General features: G+C 37.6%; 1 protein-coding gene across 1 annotated transcript in view; it reads right to left on the reverse strand.

Annotated features, from left to right (window-relative positions):
* Unc5d (unc-5 netrin receptor D) overlaps nt 1–22,077 on the reverse strand; it is a 673,473-nt gene that overhangs the window by 33,850 nt on the left and 617,546 nt on the right. Inside the window, exons 13-15 of the mRNA XM_045159517.1 lie at nt 16,062–16,230; nt 14,314–14,541; nt 5,176–5,325 (exon numbers count right to left, since the gene is read on the reverse strand). Coding sequence (XP_045015452.1) covers nt 5,176–5,325; nt 14,314–14,541; nt 16,062–16,230 — 547 coding nt within the window. The remainder of the gene's footprint in view (nt 1–5,175; nt 5,326–14,313; nt 14,542–16,061; nt 16,231–22,077) is intronic.

Here is a 22,077-nt window from a genome sequence, read left to right on the forward strand (position 1 = left end):
TAGGGGAATAGGAAAGCATTTTGCTGGGCCACAACTAAATAGAAAGACAGCACAGACACATTTATTGGGACCTCTTTACTACTGTTTTTCAGTGCAGGAAGTCCTGGTTATGATCTCTTTTCCTGGTAGTATACACTTCAGAAAAGGCCACCTGATTTTGCAGTAATCCTTACAGAAAGTTATTTTGCCTGAAATATTAAAACATGATATTTCAGGAGCTGTGTATGTGGCCACTCATGGATCAGACATGTTTGCAGTAGCAAGAGACCCTGTCTCAAAGAAGATGGAACAGAGACAACTTCTATGACCTCCACATGTAGGCCCACTCATGCACATATAAATAAATAATGAAACGACATTGTATCTATAGCATAATATAGTCTTATAAGTTCTGCTACTTCTTGCCTAATCCAGCATGTTTCCCTACTTTTTCTCCTGAGGCCCCTCCTATATTGCAATCCATGGGTCACTCTTACCTCATGTCTCAGCCTCCTCTTCCACTTGTCCTCTGCCCAGTGAACTCTAAACCTCATCTGATTGCACATGAGCAATTGTCATCTCCCTATGCAGAGCTCTGATGATTAGACCTCTGGCATTTCCCAAGCCATCAATCCCTGTCATTGAATACTCCAAAATCTGGCCTTTACTTCTCTGACAACTTTACCTTTTGAAAATTGGTTCTCACAATATCTTCTCCATTGTCATTCTTCTCCAGATACCCTAGCCTCATTACATCTCATCACAGCTGAATCTAGCACCAACTCACTATTCTTGCTGTCTGCAGTTTCTATAAGACAAGCTGAGGTGGGAATGGGGCTTCTCAGGAGAGGCAAATGAAATTATTTGATTGGGATTCTGCAGGGGATAGGATTATGGTCTCCTTTACCTCTAACAATGATAACAGACACTGATATGACCAGATGACCTCTGTCCTTGTCCGTAATGCCTTTGCTTTGTGGATCACATTAGCCCCTGGTGACTGCCATATTAATTCCAGCCTCCTGCAGCTTTCCGGGCCTTGCTTCCTTCATCTTGTCCCTGTGTGTGCTTTCTGCAGACTTACTCCTATCAAGGCTCTACTCAAAACAGTTGAATTTTGAAGTCAGTTTGCACTATCCTCTTCAATGAAAGTGACTAGGGCTGTGAAGTTAACAGGCGGTTTTACCTAACCATGAGGTTTTTGCTTTCTTGAAGTTCAATTCTAGTCATTAAAGTATAATGTAAGCACTTGGACTTTGGGACTAAAAAGAGCACAGCTTAAGGTCTACTTTTCAAAAGAATCTTCATTTTCTGCTGTGGATTTAGATTCTTTGTAATATTAACTTTTTCCTTAAAACTGGAGGTGACCATTGATTTGACAGTGTTACTTCTAATATTACTTGCTAAACTCTGTATATTATTTTCTGAAAACATTGGAAGAATAGTGGGAGAATGATGCCCACTGCAGAAATAATCCTTTGTAGCAAGATATGAGACGCAGCACAAACACACACACAAATCCTGTCTTCTGTGTCCATGCCACTATACATTATTAAACACTTTAAAAACCTGATTTTAACACTATCAAAGGAATGTTTTTCCTAGTTGGCTTCTTGAGTAGCAGTTACCAATAGTGCTCAACAAACACTTAAAAATAATAGATTTGGGACCACTACAATTTATGTTTTCAGGGCAACTGTCTTTGATTTAATTTATATGAAAGTTAAAAAAAAAGCTTAAAAACAAAAGCAAAAAGTGTAATATTCTTCACTTGAACTAATCAAATACAATGTATTATAAATTTTATATTATAAATAAAAGTTCACTCTGTGAGTGCAAACAAAAAGATAGCAGCAATGTTCAGTGAGCTAAAAGGACTGTGCAAAGCTTAATATGGAGGACAAAGTATAACCAAGCTATGACTATTTAAAAAATTCCAGAAAAGTTGCATTCTGATTCCCAGTATGATTAGATTCCTGGCAGATGGAGAGAATTTAAATCATACTCTAGCAGCAGATAGATACTAAGTTCTCCAAGATTCATAGCATGCTGAAAAGATAGATGTTTTTATCCTAGAGTTTGACAATTGATTATAAATTAATTAATGAATCAAAGCTGTACATAGTTTATTATAGCTTTCCCACCACACCTCCAGCAAGAAATAGGACTAAAGGAAACCACAATGAAGAGGCTCAAAGTCCCAGAGTAGCAGAGCTATTTATTTACTTACCTGGATTCCTAATTCTGTGGGAGGCAAAGAGCTGCTGGGTGGGTAATAACAGTAGATCTCTGATTATGGTAAAGACTCACAGCTTAAGAACAAAATGTAGAATGATAAATTTTATCAGTGTACTGGCACAGTGTGCCTCAGTTTTTTTTGAACCTAGGTCAGTGGATGCTGCTGCACGCAGACCTCAGAGAAACTCCCCTACGCTTTCTTTCCTTTACTCATCATACCTGACTTTATGAACAGGCATGTGATGACCTTCCACACATTCAAGTCTTCCAGAATGTAAGCCAACAAAGTTTAAAGTCAAAGTGATCCTTGTAAATAAACAAATAAACATTGTCACATAGCTGAGGATCGGTTTCAACTCATACTCTTTAAAGCAGGCATAAATTTTATGCATTGGCCTCTCCCAGGATAGTGTTTCTTGTGAATCTACATTTACCAAAGAAAGCAGAATGTTTTCTTAGATGAGAAGGGCTCAGGTGTCACATGCAATATGTTCTATTCTTGATGTTAGAGAATGGCACAGATGATAAACAGCACATTTAGCTGGAAGATGATAGAAGATTTACCAGTTGAAGAACATCCCTACACATGTTGTCAGAAATAGCGTGACTTTCTATTTCTACAGTATCTCTCTGGGATGGGCAGAGAAATGGCTTGTTAGTTCATAGCTACTTAGCCCTAATGAAAAGGCATTTTATTGTCTAGGCTATGATGCTCTACATGAGGTCCAAGTAGGCTGGAGACAAACCCTTCTAAAGCACTTAAATCTACTGTTCAATTGCTGTTCAACACAGCAAGCCCACTAAGCCAAGCACAATAGATATTCACACAAGCTGAGACATTTGAGCAATGACATGGAAAGGAAATTGGTGGGTGAGGGCATTGAAGAGAAATGAGGAATACAGCAGAAAGTCATTTTTGGTAAGAAAAGTGAAATGCAAAGAAAAACTCAGAGTAAGTCTCTTGATGCACATAAAATGAAATCAGTTTTCAACCTTCTAAGATTCTTTAAAATTATGCTTAGTTACAGAAGGCAAATATTTTATACACATTCACAACCTCTGTGGAATCCAGACCAATCCAGCAGTAAAGTGTCCTCGGAGTATTTGTGAGACAGCACCCTCTTGCTTCGGCAGGTCTTATTGCACCTTGGGAAGTGGGCAGGTACTTCTTTCTCTAAGCCTCTTCTTCCCTGCACAATTTTAGTATCTCAGGAGCTAGAATTTATGTTGTTTAAAATTTATTTTTGTAATCAGTGAATACATTCAAATTGGTACCATTGTTAGCCTCCTCCTTGTCCTCCCCCCTCCACTGGGACCCTCCTTGTTGGGGTATATGGGTCATGCATTGTGAGGTTAGCCTTTATTTTCGGGTAGGAGGAACTGTCTCTGTGTTTCATGACCCAACGTGTGGCTCTGACATTCTTTCTGCCCCTCTTCCACAAACTTCTCTGAGCCATGTTGGGTTCATATTAGGTTTGCTTCTATGTTGAGATTTTGGAAGCGCCTGTGTCTCTGATATCTGGTTTGGTAGGGGTTGATTGTTCCTCTGCAGCCACTTGCCAACATAAATTCTCTGTCTATCTCTTTCACTGTTGAACTGGGAACCAGCACAATGGTGGAGGAGATAGACACAGAATTTATATTTACAAGGGGCTGCAAAGGGTTGACTCTCATCCATTTCTTAAAATATTACTTATTTATTTATTTCAGAGAAAGAAGCACATAAAGAACAGACACACCAGGTCCTCCAGCACTGCAAACGAACTCCAGATGCATTTGCCACCTTGTATATCTGGCTCACGTGACTCCTGGGGAATCAAACCTGGCTTCTTTGGCTTTGAAGGCAAGTTCCTTAACCACTAAGCAATCTGCCCAGACCATCTGTCCAATTTTCTTTATTTTCAAGCATTAAACTTAATAGTGATTTTTGAGTGACTTGCATTAGTACCCATGCAATGAGTCCCTTCTAACCTACAAAGATTAGTATAGGGGAATCTAATTGTTTAAACAATAATCTGAAGTTTAATTTAGACCAGGAACTTTGAATACTGCTCACTGGAAAGCAAAGTCACTTGGATCCTAAATATCATAAACAGTATTTTTAACCTTAGAAAGCCTCCCTCTATAGTCTGCTGAATATTCCAAACCAAACAACAGCAAAAAAGTTTGGGGCCTGAGTGACGTCCATGTTACTTTGCACTTCAACTGTATAAGGAGGGCAGTTCTCAAGGTAGTAAGAATTCTGAAAAGTAAAATACAGTCTTGTCCAATTTTAACTTTCTACATTTTAGAATTTAGCATTGGTCCTGAAATGTTTTCTCTATTACAGAACAGTATATTTCCTTATGAACTGATTGTTCCCATATATCTAAGTAAAAGTGGCTTTTCCTTCATTTTATCTCCACAATGATATAAACAGTTACCCTGGGAGGTTAAAAATCTCCATTAAAAGACAAATGGACACTAGTTTAGAAATATCCTTAGGAGTTTATAAAGGACTCTATGGAAGGCACCATCATGTTTTTACTTTCTTATTTGAGGTTTCTCTTTCTCTTGCCCAGCCATGGCTATCACTCAGAACAACTGTCTGAAACATTGAGCTTGTTCACTGTGTAATGTGATTGAAACAATGCCTCAAACTGATTAATTTTAATAAAAAAAACAACATACATACCTTGCTGTTAAATTGCCATCTTCAAACCTAGCTGGGCAACAATTCAAGCAGGAGTGAGGAGAAATGTTTCATTACCTGATATACAAGAACCATTTTTCCCCACTTGCTATAAACCTGTGAATTTATGACAATATATTTTGCTCTCTGTGTGTATCCCAAACTCTTCTATCTTTGTGACAGTTTAGAAATCCAATCTCTACTTGAAAGGAGTAGGAACATGAAGGGGATCCTCCCAAGGTCTTGTTACAGCAAGGTAGTCTCTGTGAGAAGCATTTGGTCAATACCTGGCATGCTGTGAATGGTTTGATTCTCCAAAGGAATGGAGGAATATCAAGGACCGAGATCTGAAGACTGAAGGTATTCCCTTTGAAATGCAGCAACTTTGGTTCTTCCAGAAGCTGTCCACCTTGATGCCTTTCATCTGAAACTACTTCCTATTGGAGCAGAAGGAGAAAAGAGGAACCCCAATGAAGCATCCATGTTTATACACATTCTCTTCTGTGATATGGCTACATACCACTTGTGTATCAGAAAAACAGACAAACAGCATAATAGATGAATACTTCCTTTATATTTCCATAAACCAACAAAGCTCCAAGACTAAGGAGAAATGGGATTTGATCAGCAAAAGACAATTGGTCTTTACTATCTGTGTTACATAGGCTTTATATTATATTTATTGTATAAAATAATGGGTTTTATCATGACGTTTTCATATATGGACTTTGATTATATCCTCCTCATACTACCCTTTCTTGCCATCTTTCTATTAGGTCCTTTCCTCTTCAAAATAAGCTCCCTTCTACTGTCATGTGTTATGTTTTTTTGGTTTTTTTTTTTTTCGAGGTAGGGTCTCACTCTAGCTCAGGCTGACCTGGAATTCACTCTGTAGTCTCCGGCTGGCCTCGAACTCACTTTGATCCTCCTACCTCTGCCTCCTTAGTGCTGGGATTAAAGGTGTGCACCACCCCACCCGGCATGTTTTATGTTTTTAAAATATAAATTCAATGGTTAGGGAGATGGCTCAGTGGATAAAGTGCTCACTGTAAACCCAGCAGACTGATGAAGAGAGAGGTGGCAGAGACAGAACTTCCTGGAAGCTTGCTGCGAGTGCAGAAAATAACAATAATCAACCAAGATCCAGAGAGATAAACTATCTCAAATGAGAAGGAAAAGTTCTCTGACCTCTACATGTATACCATGCCATGTATGCACCTACACGCACATGCAATAAAAGTTTCTAAAAATAATCATATCCAGAATCCTCCAGACTCCAGACTCATGCACCCTTTTGTGCCTCTGAATTTACTGGGGAATTGAACTTGGACCATCAGGGTTTTTAAGCATAGCTTGCAAATCTTAATGAGTGAATGGTACTACATTGTATATATATGCCACATTTTCTTTATCCATTCACCTAATGATAGACACCTAGGCTGATTCCATGTTTTTTGTTATTAGTGTTGCAGTGAACATTGGGCATGGGATAGTTGGGTCATGTAGTTCTATTTCTAGTTTTCTGATGAAAGTCCATACTGATTTCCATAGTGGTTGCATTAAGTACTCTTCCCATTAGCAATTCAGGTTGGCCTCCATCCCCCTAGCCACAGTCTGTTGTTTGTCTTCTTGATGACAGTCATTCTGACTGAATTAAAACTAAGTTTTCCCAACTTTAAATCTAAAAATCCTCCCAGCCCCTAAGTAGATGCTGATGCTATTGAGATTCTTGGTCTGTATGATTTCATTTGCATATGATGTCACCTATGGATGTATCCATAAGGAGGCTCACACTATCCATTTCAAGGGCATGGTATCATCCCTGCATATATCTGTATGGAAGCCTACAGTATCCATTCCAAGATAAAAGTAGAACTAGTGCTCTCTATTCCATTTCAGATATTCTTCACTTAACACACATATTTATTTTTTGGCTCCAAACAAATATTGCAGATGTCATGTTATTTGTGGTATGCCAAAGCCCCCCTGCCAAATGAGTTGCTTATGAAGTTAGCACTGCTTTAGAAACAAGAAATCATCTTCCCAGGTAAACAGTCCTGAATGTTTCACAAGAGTTTTATAATTATATCCATTACAAACAAGCAAAACCAACACAGATTTTACTAATCAAACATTTCACTGGTTTGGAATCAGATGTGGCTAGAATTATATTGAGAAGATGATAGGGCAAACATGTATTCTGCAAAATATTAAACCATGCTGGAGGTAAGGTTTTCAATATGGCTGGAGATAAGTGATATCTGTAGATCATTTTTAAAAGCACCATTAATTGGCAAATAATATCCTTGAAGAGTTAGGATAAATACAACAATGGACTATCTTATAATCTTCCCAGCTTCTAAATAAGGTTATAAGAAGGAAAATTTATAAATACAATTAAACTTATATTTCAATTATCAGTGAATAAAAGCAGCTTGGTAGCTAACTATCTCTTGTCTAGATATATAATTATACTATTTCAAGGTACTAGGGATTTTTGGTACCAAGACCTTACATACTTAGCCAGTGTTCTAGATATGTCCTCAACCTGTTAAAAAAGTTATTTTGAAACAGTGTCTCACTAAATTCAGGCTGCCTGAACTTGCAGTACTCTACTTTGGCCTTCTACATGCTGTGATTACAGTATAAACCATAGCAACTAGCTTATGTATGACAAACATAAAAAATTTCTAATGTTTATTCTTCAGGAATTCATAAACAATTGAAAGGTTGCCACATTAGCTTGCTAGGATGAAATGACTGAGCTCCAGTCTTGCTTGGAGAAGACTAAAGCTACGTGTACAAGCTGTGAGGAAGAGTGTTCTCTTTCTGCACTGCCCAATATGGTGTTCACAAGCCATGGTGGTTATTAAAGCACTTGAAATGTAGCAAAAATGACTACAGAACTACATTTTTTATTTTAGTTCATTCACATTTAAATGTACACATAAGATTAGCAATTACTGTTCCAGAGTAGACAGGTGATTCATATCACTGCAGAGGAGCTGGTCATAACAACATGCTGGCTAGTGTCTTTTGCACAAAGTGTGGGAGAAATTGCTGGACTGGGAAGGAAAGAGGTGATTACATGACATTGCAGATGGAGATCAGGACTCAGAATGTGCCCAAAGATACAAAGGCTAGACAGTTGGGATATAAGATCATGATTAAAAGAAGTGGCTGGAGATGATGTTGAAAGTGTGAGGCAAGGGCTAAACCATGAATTCTTTTCTGTTGGACAAAGGATTAAGTATATCTTATTTTTTAAGTATTTTTATTTATATTTATTTGAGAAAGAGGGAGAGAGAGAGAGAGAGAGAGAGAGATTGAGAGAGCACAAGAGAGAGAATAGAATGGACATGGCAGGGCCTCCAGCCACTGCACATTAACTCCAGACATTTGTGTCATCTTGTGTATCTGGCTCACATGGGTCCTGGGGAATCAAACTGTGGTATCTTGACTTTGCAGACCAGTGCCTTAACTGCTAGGCCATCCCTCCAACCTGTATATTTTATTTATTTTATTTGAGAGAGACAGACACAGAGAGAAAGACAGATAGAGGGAGAGAGAGAGAATGGGCGCGCCAGGGCTTCCAGCCTCTACGAACGAACTCCAGACGCATGTGCCCCCTTGTGCATCTGGCTAACGTGGGACCTGGGGAACCGAGCCTCGAACTGGGGTCCTTAGGCTTCACAGGCAAGCGCTTAACCGCTAAGCCATCTCTCCAGCCCTGTATATTTTATTTTAAAGCCAGGTTTAATAGGATTCAAAGTTCAAAAGAATGTTCTGAGAGGGCTACATAGATGCAAAAGACTATTAACTTTGTAAGTGCAACATAGAAGCATAGGATTTGAATCACATTTCTGAATGGTTTGGGAAAAATTACTTATTTTCTTCAGGCTTCATTGGTTGACTTGTGTTTATGCCTGGCCAAACAAGTAAATGGTAACATATTGACCTTTTTGCAACTTTTGTGCCAAGTTGGAAAAGGTACAGTTATGAGATGTATTTATTAAAACCATATTATAGCCACAGTATTGACTGTTTTAGATTATATCAGAACGAGGCTTTCTTAAGGCGCACATCTTTTTTTCCCCCATCTGGCTACATGCATAAGGAAATAAACTACTCACAGGAAAAGGCAACGACTTGCTCAAGACTATGCATTGCTTAGGATAGTGGAGGCTATTTTATTAAACAGAAGCTATACAGAATTGCTATATTATAAGGAAACGTATGATGTCACTATGTATCTTACTTGTAGGCAAATACAGGGACACTTCCCCAGGAAAGTTATTCACCTAAAGTTGCATGATCAATGACAGAACTGTGCAACGTGATCACAGATAGCTCAGTGTGCTTGGTGTTTAGATCTTCTTGCTGTTTTGTTTTGTTGTTTGTTGTTGTTGTTTGTTTATTTGTTTTATAACATGCTTTCTATTTCTTGAAGAGTCATGGAAAAGCCAGATTGCTATTAGCTGTGTCCCATAAATAATTTTTCACTGGTGCATGATATATTTATAAAGTGATATGAATCACTATGTGTGCTGTAGACTTATGTATATTGCCTAAACATTCTCAAAAATGCAGAATGGAATATTAGGAATTTAAAAAGTAGATAACTACTTAAAATTATCCATGTAGAAAAAAGATATCTTTTGAAAAGTCCTTCTTTAGGGATATGAATTTAAATATAATCATGACTTACATTTTACTTTTTTAGTTTGATATTTCATAAAAATTTACCTGCTATATACAATTCCTAATTGGGAAAAATATTAAGCAGTTATAGCAGTTCTGAAACAAAACAATTATCTAAAGAAATTTTCCAATAAAAATCATGATTTTACATATTTTCAAAGACATAGTTTGCTCCAGTGTTAAAATACTCAATATGAAGAAGCTGAAAATAGAATAGATAGCCCTTAACACAGAGGGAATAGTCCTGCCTATAGCCTATAGCATTAGTCACTAGGGCTGGGTCTAGGCATCTGTTTATTTTGTTTGTTTGTTTTGTTTTGGAGACAGAAGTTAGATGTATAGTGCAGGTTGGCTTTGAACTCATAAATCTCCTACCTTAGTTAGAATTATGGGTATGTACCACCTCTCCCACTTGGATATCAGCAATGGTTCTTCAGGTTTATGAATCAGTGATGTCAACACCACTAATGAATTAGTTTTGAATCATTCCTATGGACATACTGCCCCCAAAATGAGGCTTGACAGTTCCTTGATTTTTTCCTATGTACCTCTCATATGCCAGGACCTCCTGGTAAAATTGCATTATTTTGTTTATTTGATATCTGAGATAATGAAACTAAAAGACAGTTGGTTTCTTGTATATAAAATGTATCTTAAGGGTTTGGAAGGTGGTTTGACTGGGCACTCAAATTCTTCATTTCATACTAGGGGCTGTATGCCATCCCATTCTTGAAGCTACAGTAGGAAAAACTTGGGTATTGTGGCTCACTGAGCTCTTTATGTTGATTTAATGAGGCAGCCAACAATATTCAGGCATGCTTCAGGGATACTAAAGCAGGCAGGCAGAATTTACATATTTATGAGACAAAATTGTTTGAACTGAAACACACACACATATTATGTTGCTGTGGTGTTTTCCTTTAAATACTTTACATGAACAATATTTCCCAAGGTTGCATTATTGATAAACACAAGAACTACATCTGGAGGAAATCTTTTGAAATTAGATTCTACATCTACATTAATGCCAAGTAAGTAATGAGTACAGAGGAGTATTGGGAACAATGGAGAAAAAAAAAAAAAAAAAAAAGAGTTGTTTGTCCTTTTCTCTAAGATAAGACAGGGCAAAATCTTATTTCCTTCCTTTTCCTATGTCAAGGTTTGTTTGAGCTATGTGTGTGTGTTTGTGTGTGTGTGTGCATGTGTGCGTGAGAGAGACAGAAGGGGAGAGAGAGAGTGAGAGAGAGAGAGAGGGAGGGAGGGAGGGAGAGAAAGCATAGTAACAACAACAACAGCAACAACAAAAAACAACCACTAGGTCTTAAAATGTTACTTCTTTGAAAACATATGCCCAATCCTCAGCCTTTGGTTTAAACATTTGACATGAGGCAATGCCAAACAAAGAAACATGAAATGGCTGCTCCCACCATTACATCCAGAGACATTGCAATTATAGGAAGTTATTTGTCCTTTCTCCACTCACCTTCAAGCAGGTGACTTTTTATTTTTTAGTAACATACGTGAGTTGATCTAATTTCCACAAGTTAGTTTCAGATGTATTTATCAGAGAAGATGGGTACATATTTGTTGTCATGTCTTTGAAATAAAACACAACACTTATGGAACCAACCTCAGTGTCCAACAGAAGAATAGATAAGGAAAATGTGGTTTTGATAATACATACTATGGAATTCTTTACAGCTGTAAGCAGGAGCTAAGTTTATGTCATTTTCAGGAAAATATATACAACTAGAAATAATCCTACTAATTGAATTAAACCAATCTCAGAAAGATAAATATATGTTTTCTCTCACTTGTGGTTCCTAAAATTTACATAAATATATAAAATTATGTATGTATATATGTGATGATAAAGTAAAAGAGAACCTAGGGGAATAAAGGGAAGTAATAAGAGGAAGAATGGATAGAATGGAGAGGAAGGAGGAATAGGGAATAATGTACTCAACATGCCCTATGACCTTGAATGATAATGTCCTTATGTTTATATAATACCACGAACAATGAATATACACAATTTTTTAGAAACAGTTAATAACCATTAATTTAATTACTACAAATACATAAATATGTGAATATTTTCTAACACTGGGCAAATTTGTTTATTTATTTTGTGTGTGTATGTACGTATGTGTGTGTATGTGTGTGCCATGTATGTTTGTGTGCTCATATATATTGGTATGTGTGTGTGCATGCATTTGGAAGCCAGATATGGGTATATTTACTTAATAGTTTCCACTACTTACCTAAAATTAAAAACTAATCCACTAATTGGCCAAAAAATTAGAACTCTATTGATTTCTCTTTATTTGCATGGCTTATTAATAATCTGTAACATGAGATATCTGAAAGTATTCTTCTCTGGAGGACAGGAGAGTTGGGGAGAGACAGTTTACATGAGAGTCACAGAAAATTAGCCAAGAAAGTAGAGAATATTTTAGCTCACACTGTCCAAATTAGGGGAGATAATTTTAACTATGAAGTCTTTTAGAGGCTCAAAATATTAACTGTTGCTGAAGGTTAAATACACTGAAGCTGCTAGAATGGGTTAGTAACTATATAATTTTGCTTTATATGAATATAACACATTTAATTCCATAAATATATGACCCATGTGATTTAAGATACCAAGGTGACAACAACTGATTGTATTCTGATGGTTCTGAACACATTTACTTAGCAAGGAAAAAAATCTAGAAAACAAGACCTTTACAGAAATCAAAAACAGGATACTAATGCTAGAAATAATGACTGTTCTTTGGATAAAGAAGTCTCTGTTCAGAAAAGCTAACAAGTTTTAATATTTATATGTTAAGACAGTTATTTTTCCAAGGTTGGCAATCTCTCAGAATCCCAGAGGGGAGGGACGGATGGCCTTTACTACTCGTGACAACTTTCACATTCACCCTGTCAATAATAATAAGCACTATCAAATGTAACTTCAAATTCTGCCTCATAGGACACAATAGGAGGAAGAAAGGATGTCACTAGTGGTAGATGATAGATAGATAGATAGATAGATAGATAGATAGATAGATAGATAGATGATAGATAGATAGATAGATAGATAGATAGATAGATAGATAGATAGATAGATATAGAAAGAATGGATTCAAAGGTGTTTCTACTGAAAAACATTTTCCTGAAGCAAGGCACATTTACAAATAATGCCATAAATATTTTTTAGATTGTGTTAGTGAGAGAACAGCATTTTCTCTAGCAATAAATGAGGTAATGCACCAATCAGAAAGGGAGCAGTTTGGCAAGCTGGGTTTAGAACATTGTCACAACTCCCTTGCAATACATACTTATCCAAACAGTTGAGCTGTTGGAGAATGTGGTAGCTTTTACAGAAATGAAAATAGTGTATATGGTTCTGAAGATAACCTCTCTTGTCACATGTCTGAAATTCTGGTGAATACATCAGCATGTGAACACTACTCCCAGAAAGTCCAATCTTGTAGGGCTGACTCCCAAGGCAGTGTGAGAGTCACTCTTCAGAGGGACTGCAGTTGCCAGGATTACCTCCATGGCCAGGACTGGCTGAGGCTAAACATCTAAGTGGAATCATCTATGCATTTTATACAACCATTTAGCACATGCCATGACTGCACAATCTCTACTTAGCCATTTGTTTTTTTTGTTTGTTGTTGTTATTTACTGATTATTATTAGGTATTTTCTTTGAGGAGAGTACTGGGGGACATAAATGAAGAATGTAAACTGACAATTGCAGGATGAGGAGTAATGTAAACACTGAAGTTCTTTATGTGCCCTTCATGACGACCTGTGTGCCTTATGAGATAATCATAGAAGGTTTAGGAATACATGCTATCATGGTGTCACCTTTATCAGTGTATATCTAGGACCCAGGTTATTGCTTATTTGCTATTGGTAAATATGAATTTTCCAACTCTGTATCTTAAAATCTAGTTGCTTAGGAAATGCTCTGCATAATGGACTTCATGATCCAGGAATAGCAGAGATCTGGAATGAGTTCTGTCAGGAGAGCTATGCTATTTATACATAGGCAAAGCTTACACAGGCATAACTACATTGTCCTTGCTATTAATAAACTGCACTCTTCTAATTTAAGACTACTCTTACATGATTAAAAATACTAAAATGGAAAGGAACCTTGACCTCTCTCTATTCTAGTAGCCCTGAAAATCAATAGACAATATACCCAGCATACAGTCTGACTCCCTGGTGATGGGCAACATGTATCACTGCTATTTCCTGACTCCATCTTTTGGCTTCTTGCTATTCTCTGCAATACTAAATAACTTTCTGTCTGGTCTCATGCCATTTTCCTTTCTTGGCATGGAAACTCTGTCTTTTGCTACTAAATATTACCTGTCCATGTAAGTTTGCAAAAGGTTCTCAAAACTTCTCCTCCAACTCTGTCACATATATGTCTGTTTTCTGAATTGTTACTCTACTTTGCTGGTTTATAATTTAATAGACAGTGATCTCAATATGCAATAATTCAACTCCTGTCCCTTCTAGAGTGCCATGTACCCTACCCCCTGTTGCATTAGACAAACAATAACATGGATAACATTGACAATAACATGCCAGTGAACCCAGCAGTGTGGGTTCTTTTTCCCAACCTTCACCAAGAGAACCCTCTATTGATACTGTTAATAGTGTTTAGGGAACCCCATATTCTCATAGACCCAAAAGAAAAATTATGGCAAGACTGACCTGGAATGCACAAGGGGTATTATCCACACAGTAAACTCTCAAGTTGTAGTCCAAGGAATTACAGGACATACAGCCAAAGACAGCCACCTTGAGCTGCTTCACAGCACATTCTGTGATGGGCTCTCCTGTGAGGGCATATGTTCCAAAGCTACCAAGCAGCACATGGCATGCAAAGGGGTCCAAAAGGCAGTAACAGGATGTAGATTCATCCTCTACTGACATCACTTCCTGTGGGGAAAGATGTGTTAAATTCTCTCAGTTTGGAAACCCAATGGAGATCTGGTACTTTAAAAAGATATAAATAAACAAACTTTCTCAGAAGATTTTTATAGTCTTAATTATCTTGATGCTAAATATCTATTTTCTATTAAAATAACTTCTATGTCAAGAACTCAAGAAATGGTTACTATGATACTACAGTACTTTAATAGGTGTAATCAAATTGCTGTGAAAGTTCCATTTCTAGTTAATTGTCTAATGCCAGTTTTTTTAATGGACATTAACCTCAATAAAAAACTTTATTTTTATGAAGATTAATTTTTTCTTAAATATCCTGAGGATAATGTTTATTTTCCCCCAACATTTATCCTCTTTCATTCCACTGAAACCATTCATAAGGAACCATTAAATAAATCATTTGAATAAGATGTACTAGATACTTTACCCTCTCTGATAAGAACTTAGGCATGTGTGATAAGCTTGGTGGCACATAAATATAATACCATCTGGGTGTAAAAGATTGAGAGGAAATATATAAAAATGAAGGCAAAGAAAAACATCATGGAAAGAAGACCAGCCCCCTCCTCCATAAACTATACGCCCAAAGAAATTTGCCTATCAGTCTTACCAGGGGTGAATAAATAGCAAAACATCCTGAAACAAAGAGAATAGACTAATTTCAAGACATAACTGGACAGGGTAAATATAAATAAAACATTACAGTAAGTGTCAATTTTCTCTGTAAGAAAGATAATTTTATTGCTCTTCCTGCAGTACTTCCTTGGGAGGCATGACCTCAGGACTGGCTGGTGTAGGCCATTAGGTTCTAATAAGATAGTTTACCTGCTTTCATGCAAACTGGCTTTGGATGGACAAAGAAATCCCTATGAGATGGGGAAATCAGAGCTCTCACTTAAAACTGCACTTCAACAAAATTCTGCCTTCTCTTGGTTGTTAGCTTCCTATTACATGTATTCATTCTTCTTTCTTTTCACTTGTGTTGAATCTCTTTACAGGAACTTATAAGAAAATAGTAGTCACAATCCTCAATGCCTTAGTTAGTATCACAAGCATATGTTAGGCACCTACTTTGTGCCTGGATACTTCCAAATGTAGTTATGCTATCCTAGAACATGAGAAGAAAAAGGCACAGTGATTCCTTTTCTGAACACAACCTGTCTGCCCTAAGCTCCCTCCTCACTGCCACAGCAATGTCAGTTCAGATAAGCACATGGCCTGGGAGTAGGTCTGGAGAGCCAACAAGCAGGCTTATAAGTGTGCATGTCTGTGAAGGTAATTGCAGTTGTATTCCAAAACATAGCTCTGGGTATAACTTGCCTCTCTTTTCTGTTACTATTGAAAAAGTTCAGTTTAATACCTAGAAGACTTATAAAATGTACACCACAACCCTTTGAAAAAAGAAAATGCTCATTCTTTTTATAGCTAATTCATTGTAGTAAGGAAGGTTATGTTAAATCTGACCCACCAAAAGAATACAAATTACTTTTTTAAAAATAACAGGCTCTCACCTCCCACTTGCCCTGCTGTGTCCTCTTCTTTAAGTGGATGTTCCAGTGCTCTGAGCTGACATCTGCACAGTGTGGGATGGTCAGTGCAAAGGGAGTGGTGACAATCATATCTGGAGGACCACAGGTGACTTCAGGACTTAGGAGTACCTCTGACCCATCTGACTGCAGGCTTCACAGATAGGAAAGGATAAGAGAGGGGTTAAAAATGAGAAGAGTTGCTAACTGGGCTCTCTACAGGCAGAGAGAAGCCCTCTGAAGAAGGACCTGGATCAGGTTGTCATCCAAAGCCACTCAGGCTCTTAGGCTGACTTCACATTTAGATTTCAAAAGGTTTGGCCAATGAATCAGCGAAGAGCCAAATGAACAAAGGTTGGATCCAAAAACTCAGAAACTTGGCTGCCAAGTCAGTAGTAGCTGATGAATTCTTATTCTTGCTCATAATATTACCAATGACAAAGCCAAGCATTACACAGAATTGCTTGATCTGATTGTTACCAACAAATTTCTCTCCCCACACAACACGTGCAACATAATTTAAATGATAAATTAGTATAGAATAAAACAGTACTTCAGCCAGTCACAAATCAAATATGTTAATTTTGATTTTAAACACATTTGTTTTCTGCCAATGCACAAACACAGACTATATAATGGCAGCTCAATAAACAGCTATAAATGTGCGTCATCAAATAGGTAAATATATTTTTTCAATTTTTTTTTTAATTTAAGTTCTAAATTTAAGATAAGTTTACCCAAACCTGCAGCTTGGATTTTTCTGTATTGTGAATTATTTATGATGAAAATTTGTCAGGAAACATATGGATAAATAGGAGTGAAATTTAATTAAGGGACAAATGCTCCATACTGAATGCTTCCATCTTCATTTTCTTGGCTTTCTCCACCCTGTCCTTTACCTATTGGGGCAGAATGCAAGGAGTGCTTGAGACAATTAGTGGAGAATTAGCCTCAACTCAGCTCACTGTTTTTAAGCTCTCACTCAAGAACTAAAAGGCTAGTCTATAGAACAACAATTAGTAAAAATAACTCCAAAATCCATTTAATTTCCCCGTAAGTGGCTATGTGTTTTTGAACAAGCTACTTAATCATTTATTTGTTTGCTGGATTTTCACATGTAAAAAAATATAGAAATATTTAATATAGTCAATGAAGTAATGAAGTAATTTCAGCCTCACACATGAGTAAAATTTCATGGGATCTAGCATCAGTACTGCCAGAGCTTTCATTCTCTCCACCCTGGAAGATATCTAAATGACCCACAATGAAATTCGGTTTTAAAATCTGTTCCATTACCTTGTGCAGGTAAAATGTTCTCTAAAAATGCACCTAACAAGCTGTCACTTCTGAATTGCTTTCATTGACACCCATCATGCCTCAGATTCCTCCTAACCACATGTGAGCTCATTGCCTAGAATCTGCTGCCACACTAAAGTCAGGGCACATCTTAATCTGCTGTAGCCAACCCAGATATGAGCATTATGACATGGTCACCTTTCCTCCCCAAGAAGCTCTAGATACACCTTCAGAAAGTATTCTTCCACAAAGCCTGAAGTTGACAATTCTTCCTTGACAAAAAAGCACATGTTAAGCTGAGATTCCCTTTGCATTTACATTTGAGCAGCAAGAGAGATTGCAAAGCAGTGTATTAATGGCAGGTAATACCCCTTATTAGAAAGCCTAAAACAATATACTCAAGGTTTGGAAAACATGTGAAGTTCAAGTGTGTGCTGTCACCAGCACACAGTGGCAGCCTGAATGAGAATAGCGGCCAGTGGCCATTAGAGAGTGTTAAGTGCTTTTCTTGTTAACTGCCACCTGCATTTACCACAGACAGGAATAGCAAAGATACTTATGAGTGACCGATAGATATCTCCTAAAAGACCTATTTAATTGCTCTCACAGAATCATCCCCCTTTTTGACCATATTGTGCAAACATATGGGGATTTAGGGAATTATTTAATGCCAAATGAACTGAAATTACCTAATTAGATGAATGTGCACACTCACTGTGAATAGCAAGCCTCCTTGTAGAACAAGTTAAGTAGCATGAGTCACAGGCAGAGCATCTGAGTACTGGAGCATAGGGCTGGAGTTTTATATAATGCAGGCACTGGACATTTCCATAAATGCAAAGTAAGTAAATCAAAGTTTATATTTAATCCTCCTATTCTTAAAATAGTGTCTGTAGGTGTAACTTCTCTCTCTCTCTCTCATGAAGAAACAAAACTTAAACTCTCCATTCTTTCTATGAGTAATACTAATTTGCCCTTTCCAATACTTCAATTTGTGGCAATCAGGGAGACTTATACATATTAAGTAAAGCCCCTGACAAAACTGGGGAGGATGATGATTGCTGCATAAGGTCATAGAGCAGTCAATCAAAGGAATGACAGATAAATCACCTAAATTTCTGACTCACAGGCTACTGTTCTCTGTGACCAGACTGTATTTTTCTTCTCTGTTGCCAGCTGATCAAACTGATGTCTCTTATGACTTCCCAAGACAAGACAGCTACATGGGATATGATCCAAGCAGTCTTAGATACTGATTCAGGATTTTCTCTAAAATTACTGTAAACTAACAATTAGTCCAAACTATTACTAGTAGTGATATCAGGCTGTAATACAAATTACCACAGCAACATACCTATTAGTATATTCCAATAAGTAAACATCTTGCAGTCTGGGACTGTTGTTACTTACTTGGTTGTTCTCTATATATCTATAGGTAATATATACACATTTGTGTATATATATATATATATATATATATATATATATATATATATATGCCAGCAATAGGAATTTTGTGAAATAAAAGTAAAGATTAATAATTCAAGAGCCAGGTTTACTTCTGTAGGAACTGTGCTACCTGAGGTGGATAATTTTTTTCAATAAATATCCACTGTATGGTTTAATATAACTTTTAAGCCTCAGGAATGCACATTGTGGGGATTTCAGGTGCTCTGGCATGGAGACTGGCCTCCCTGACTTCATCCTTGCCATCCTGTCTATTCTCAGCTCAACCACTTCTGCCACCCCACTGAAAGTACCAGCTTGTTCTTGTCCTAGGGAATGACTACTGTTTCTGCTTGTTGGTCATGCTGGGTGCTGTCTGGAAGACACCTCCTCAGACGCCCATGGAACTTTTATCCCTGTAGCTTTATGTCTTTGCACAAATAATGCCACCTACAAATAAAGTGCTTTCTGCCCACATTGGTAATTGAAACATTCCCTACACAAAAGCTAACCTTTGCTTTTCTTTTATCAACACTCAGTGCCTTCTATGTAAGATAATGTTTCACACTTGTTATCTGTTGTCTCTCCCGAACTAGGATGTAGTTTCCTTGATGCTAGAAATTTTAAATGTTTTGTTCTTTATTGTACCAAAGTACATATCAGTGCCTGAAATATGTTGGTTGTAAGTACTCAAGATAATCAGCAACATTAGTTCCTGATCCAGCCAATAATTACAAATTATGCAAACCTACTATATAAAAGTTTTATTAAAAACAAAGGACTGTGTACATAATCTCAAACTATTTTACAGAAGAAAGGTACTTGCCAAATATAAAAACCAAAATGTTACTTCACATAGGTAATTTAGCACATACCATTTAACACAACTCCTCAAAGTCAATGTTTCAGTAATGGGCAGAATACATCTGATAGGACACTGTGGAGACAAGTCAGCATAACTTCTGTGTCATTCCTGCCTAAAGGCATCTCATCATAAGAAAATATTAAAGAGGTACAACTTGAGTGGCAGTCTGAAAAACAACTGACTGTCACATGTACTTAACAACTGTGGATGTATTGAAATCAAAGACAGATTCAGGACCAACTCCAATTAAACTGAAGGAACTTGGCAATTGAATATAATGAACTGTCTTGGAGCTTCATTTTTATGAGGTACAGTCACTTATTCATAATAGGAGAAACATAAACAAAATTTGTAGTGTAGGTAACAGTATTTTATCAGTGCTTATCAACCTATTTTAATAATGTGCTCTGGGTCACAAGATAATTTCCTGCGTTGGGGATACATATTACATATGCTGAGGTATTGAGGGGTAAAGGCTATCTGGTTCACAAAGGTCAAAAATATATCACCAAATGTGGGTCTGGGGAGATGGCTCAGTGGATAAAGCCATGGCTGTGTATATGTCAGGACCAGGGCTCAGATCCCTAGCATCCATGTCAATACCAGGTGGGTGTTAAAATTGGATGAATGAATGAAGATAGGAATTCAGGGATATTTTTCAGAATTATTGAGATGAAATCAGAAAGAGAGTAGAAGTGCTGAAGCTGGTGTCATCTTTGCTTTGCTAACATTCCACTAGGTTCTCCTCTGCACACCACTCCCAACACAGGGCCAGGCAGAAGGTCAGCATGATGCAGCACCTGCTGCCCTTGGCAGGTCTGGTGGGGGCACCACAGACATTTTGCCTTTGCACTTAGTATTTGAGGATGACATTAAACTTGCAAAATGCCATTTTCCAGAGTCAGTTCTAAGTTTTGGGAAGAGGTTTCCATTGTTGATGTGTCTTCTGCACTGTGCTCCATAATCATTACCCCCTGCCTTCCTTCTTATCACTTATATTATAGATTAATATAGGTCTGATCACTTTAGCCCAGAGTGTCATCCAGGAATCCAGGGAGGAGAAAAATGGTAGTTGACTATGTGAGGCCCTGGGTCCATATGTAATTAAATCATATTTTAGTGGAGCAGACAAACCGATGGCAGCTATAGTCTGGAGGCAGAGGAGCTCTAGCCTAAATTTTCAACTAAGGAGATACATGGTTTTAACAACCTTCATTCTCTTTTCTTCTTTGCATGAATACTCTCAGCTTTTGACCTAAGGTGATAAAAATGCTACAGAAAAAGAAAAGTCCAGAATTCAAGATTTATTTCTTTTCTTGCCTGTCTGGCTACAGATTTTAGAGTAGCCTCAGGAAAAGAACATCTCATAATTTGTCAGAAAGTTGGGCTCTTTAAAGCCAGCATTTCTTACTGTCTACCCTAATACCATGAATACATGTATTGGATATTTTCTTTGGCTTATTTTTATTTATTTGAGAGTGACAAAGAAAGAGGCAGAGAGAGAGAGAGAGAATGGGTGTGCCAGGGCTTCCAGCCACTGCAGACGAATTCCAGACCTGTGAGCCCCCTTGTGCATCTGGCTAACGTGGGTCCTGGGGAATTGAGCCTCGAACCAGGGTCCTTAGGCTTCACAGGCAAGCACTTAACTGCTAAGCCATCTCTCCAGCCCAGGATATTTTACTTCTGGTAACTCCTATGCATATTTAAGAAAGTGGAGACCTGGATAGAAAAAGCAGGCATAAGGAGCAGAAGATGAGAGAGTGAAGTGCACAAAATCTTCCTTTTGCTATTTACTACTACTTAGTAATTCTAACCTTCCATTTCTGGGTGTTTCTAAGGTAGAATGTGGGGCTGGGAAAATGGCTTAGTGGTTAAGGCATTTGCTTACGAAGCCTAAGGCCCCGGTTCAATTCGCCAGGACCCATGTAAGCCAGATGTACAAGGGGGCATGTGAGTATGGAGTTCATTTACAGTGGCTAGAGGCCCTGGTGTGCCCATTCTCTCTTTCTCTCTCTCAAATAAATAAATAAAAATATTTAAAAAGTTAAATAAAAGGAATGTAGTTCAGAATGCCCTGGACAGCTTACTTCATATTATTTTCCTGGATATTTTCTACAAAGATGTTGCAGTCAGGTTCACATTGTTGGTAGAAATCACCCAACCAGAGAAGCATGTGGGGGAAATAAAGAGGTTTATTTTGCCTTATGGCCTCAAGGGGAAGTCCAATCATGGCAAGAGAAAACAATGTTATGAGCAGAGGGTGGACATCACCCCCTGGCCAATATAAGGTAGAAAATAGCAACAGGGAGGTGTGCCAAACACTGGCAAGGGGTCACTGGCTATAACACCCATAAGTCCACCCCCAATAATACACTGTCTCCAGGAGGTGTTAAT

Source organism: Jaculus jaculus, chromosome 9 (assembly GCF_020740685.1).
Source record: "Jaculus jaculus isolate mJacJac1 chromosome 9, mJacJac1.mat.Y.cur, whole genome shotgun sequence".
Lineage (NCBI taxonomy): Eukaryota > Metazoa > Chordata > Mammalia > Rodentia > Dipodidae > Jaculus > Jaculus jaculus.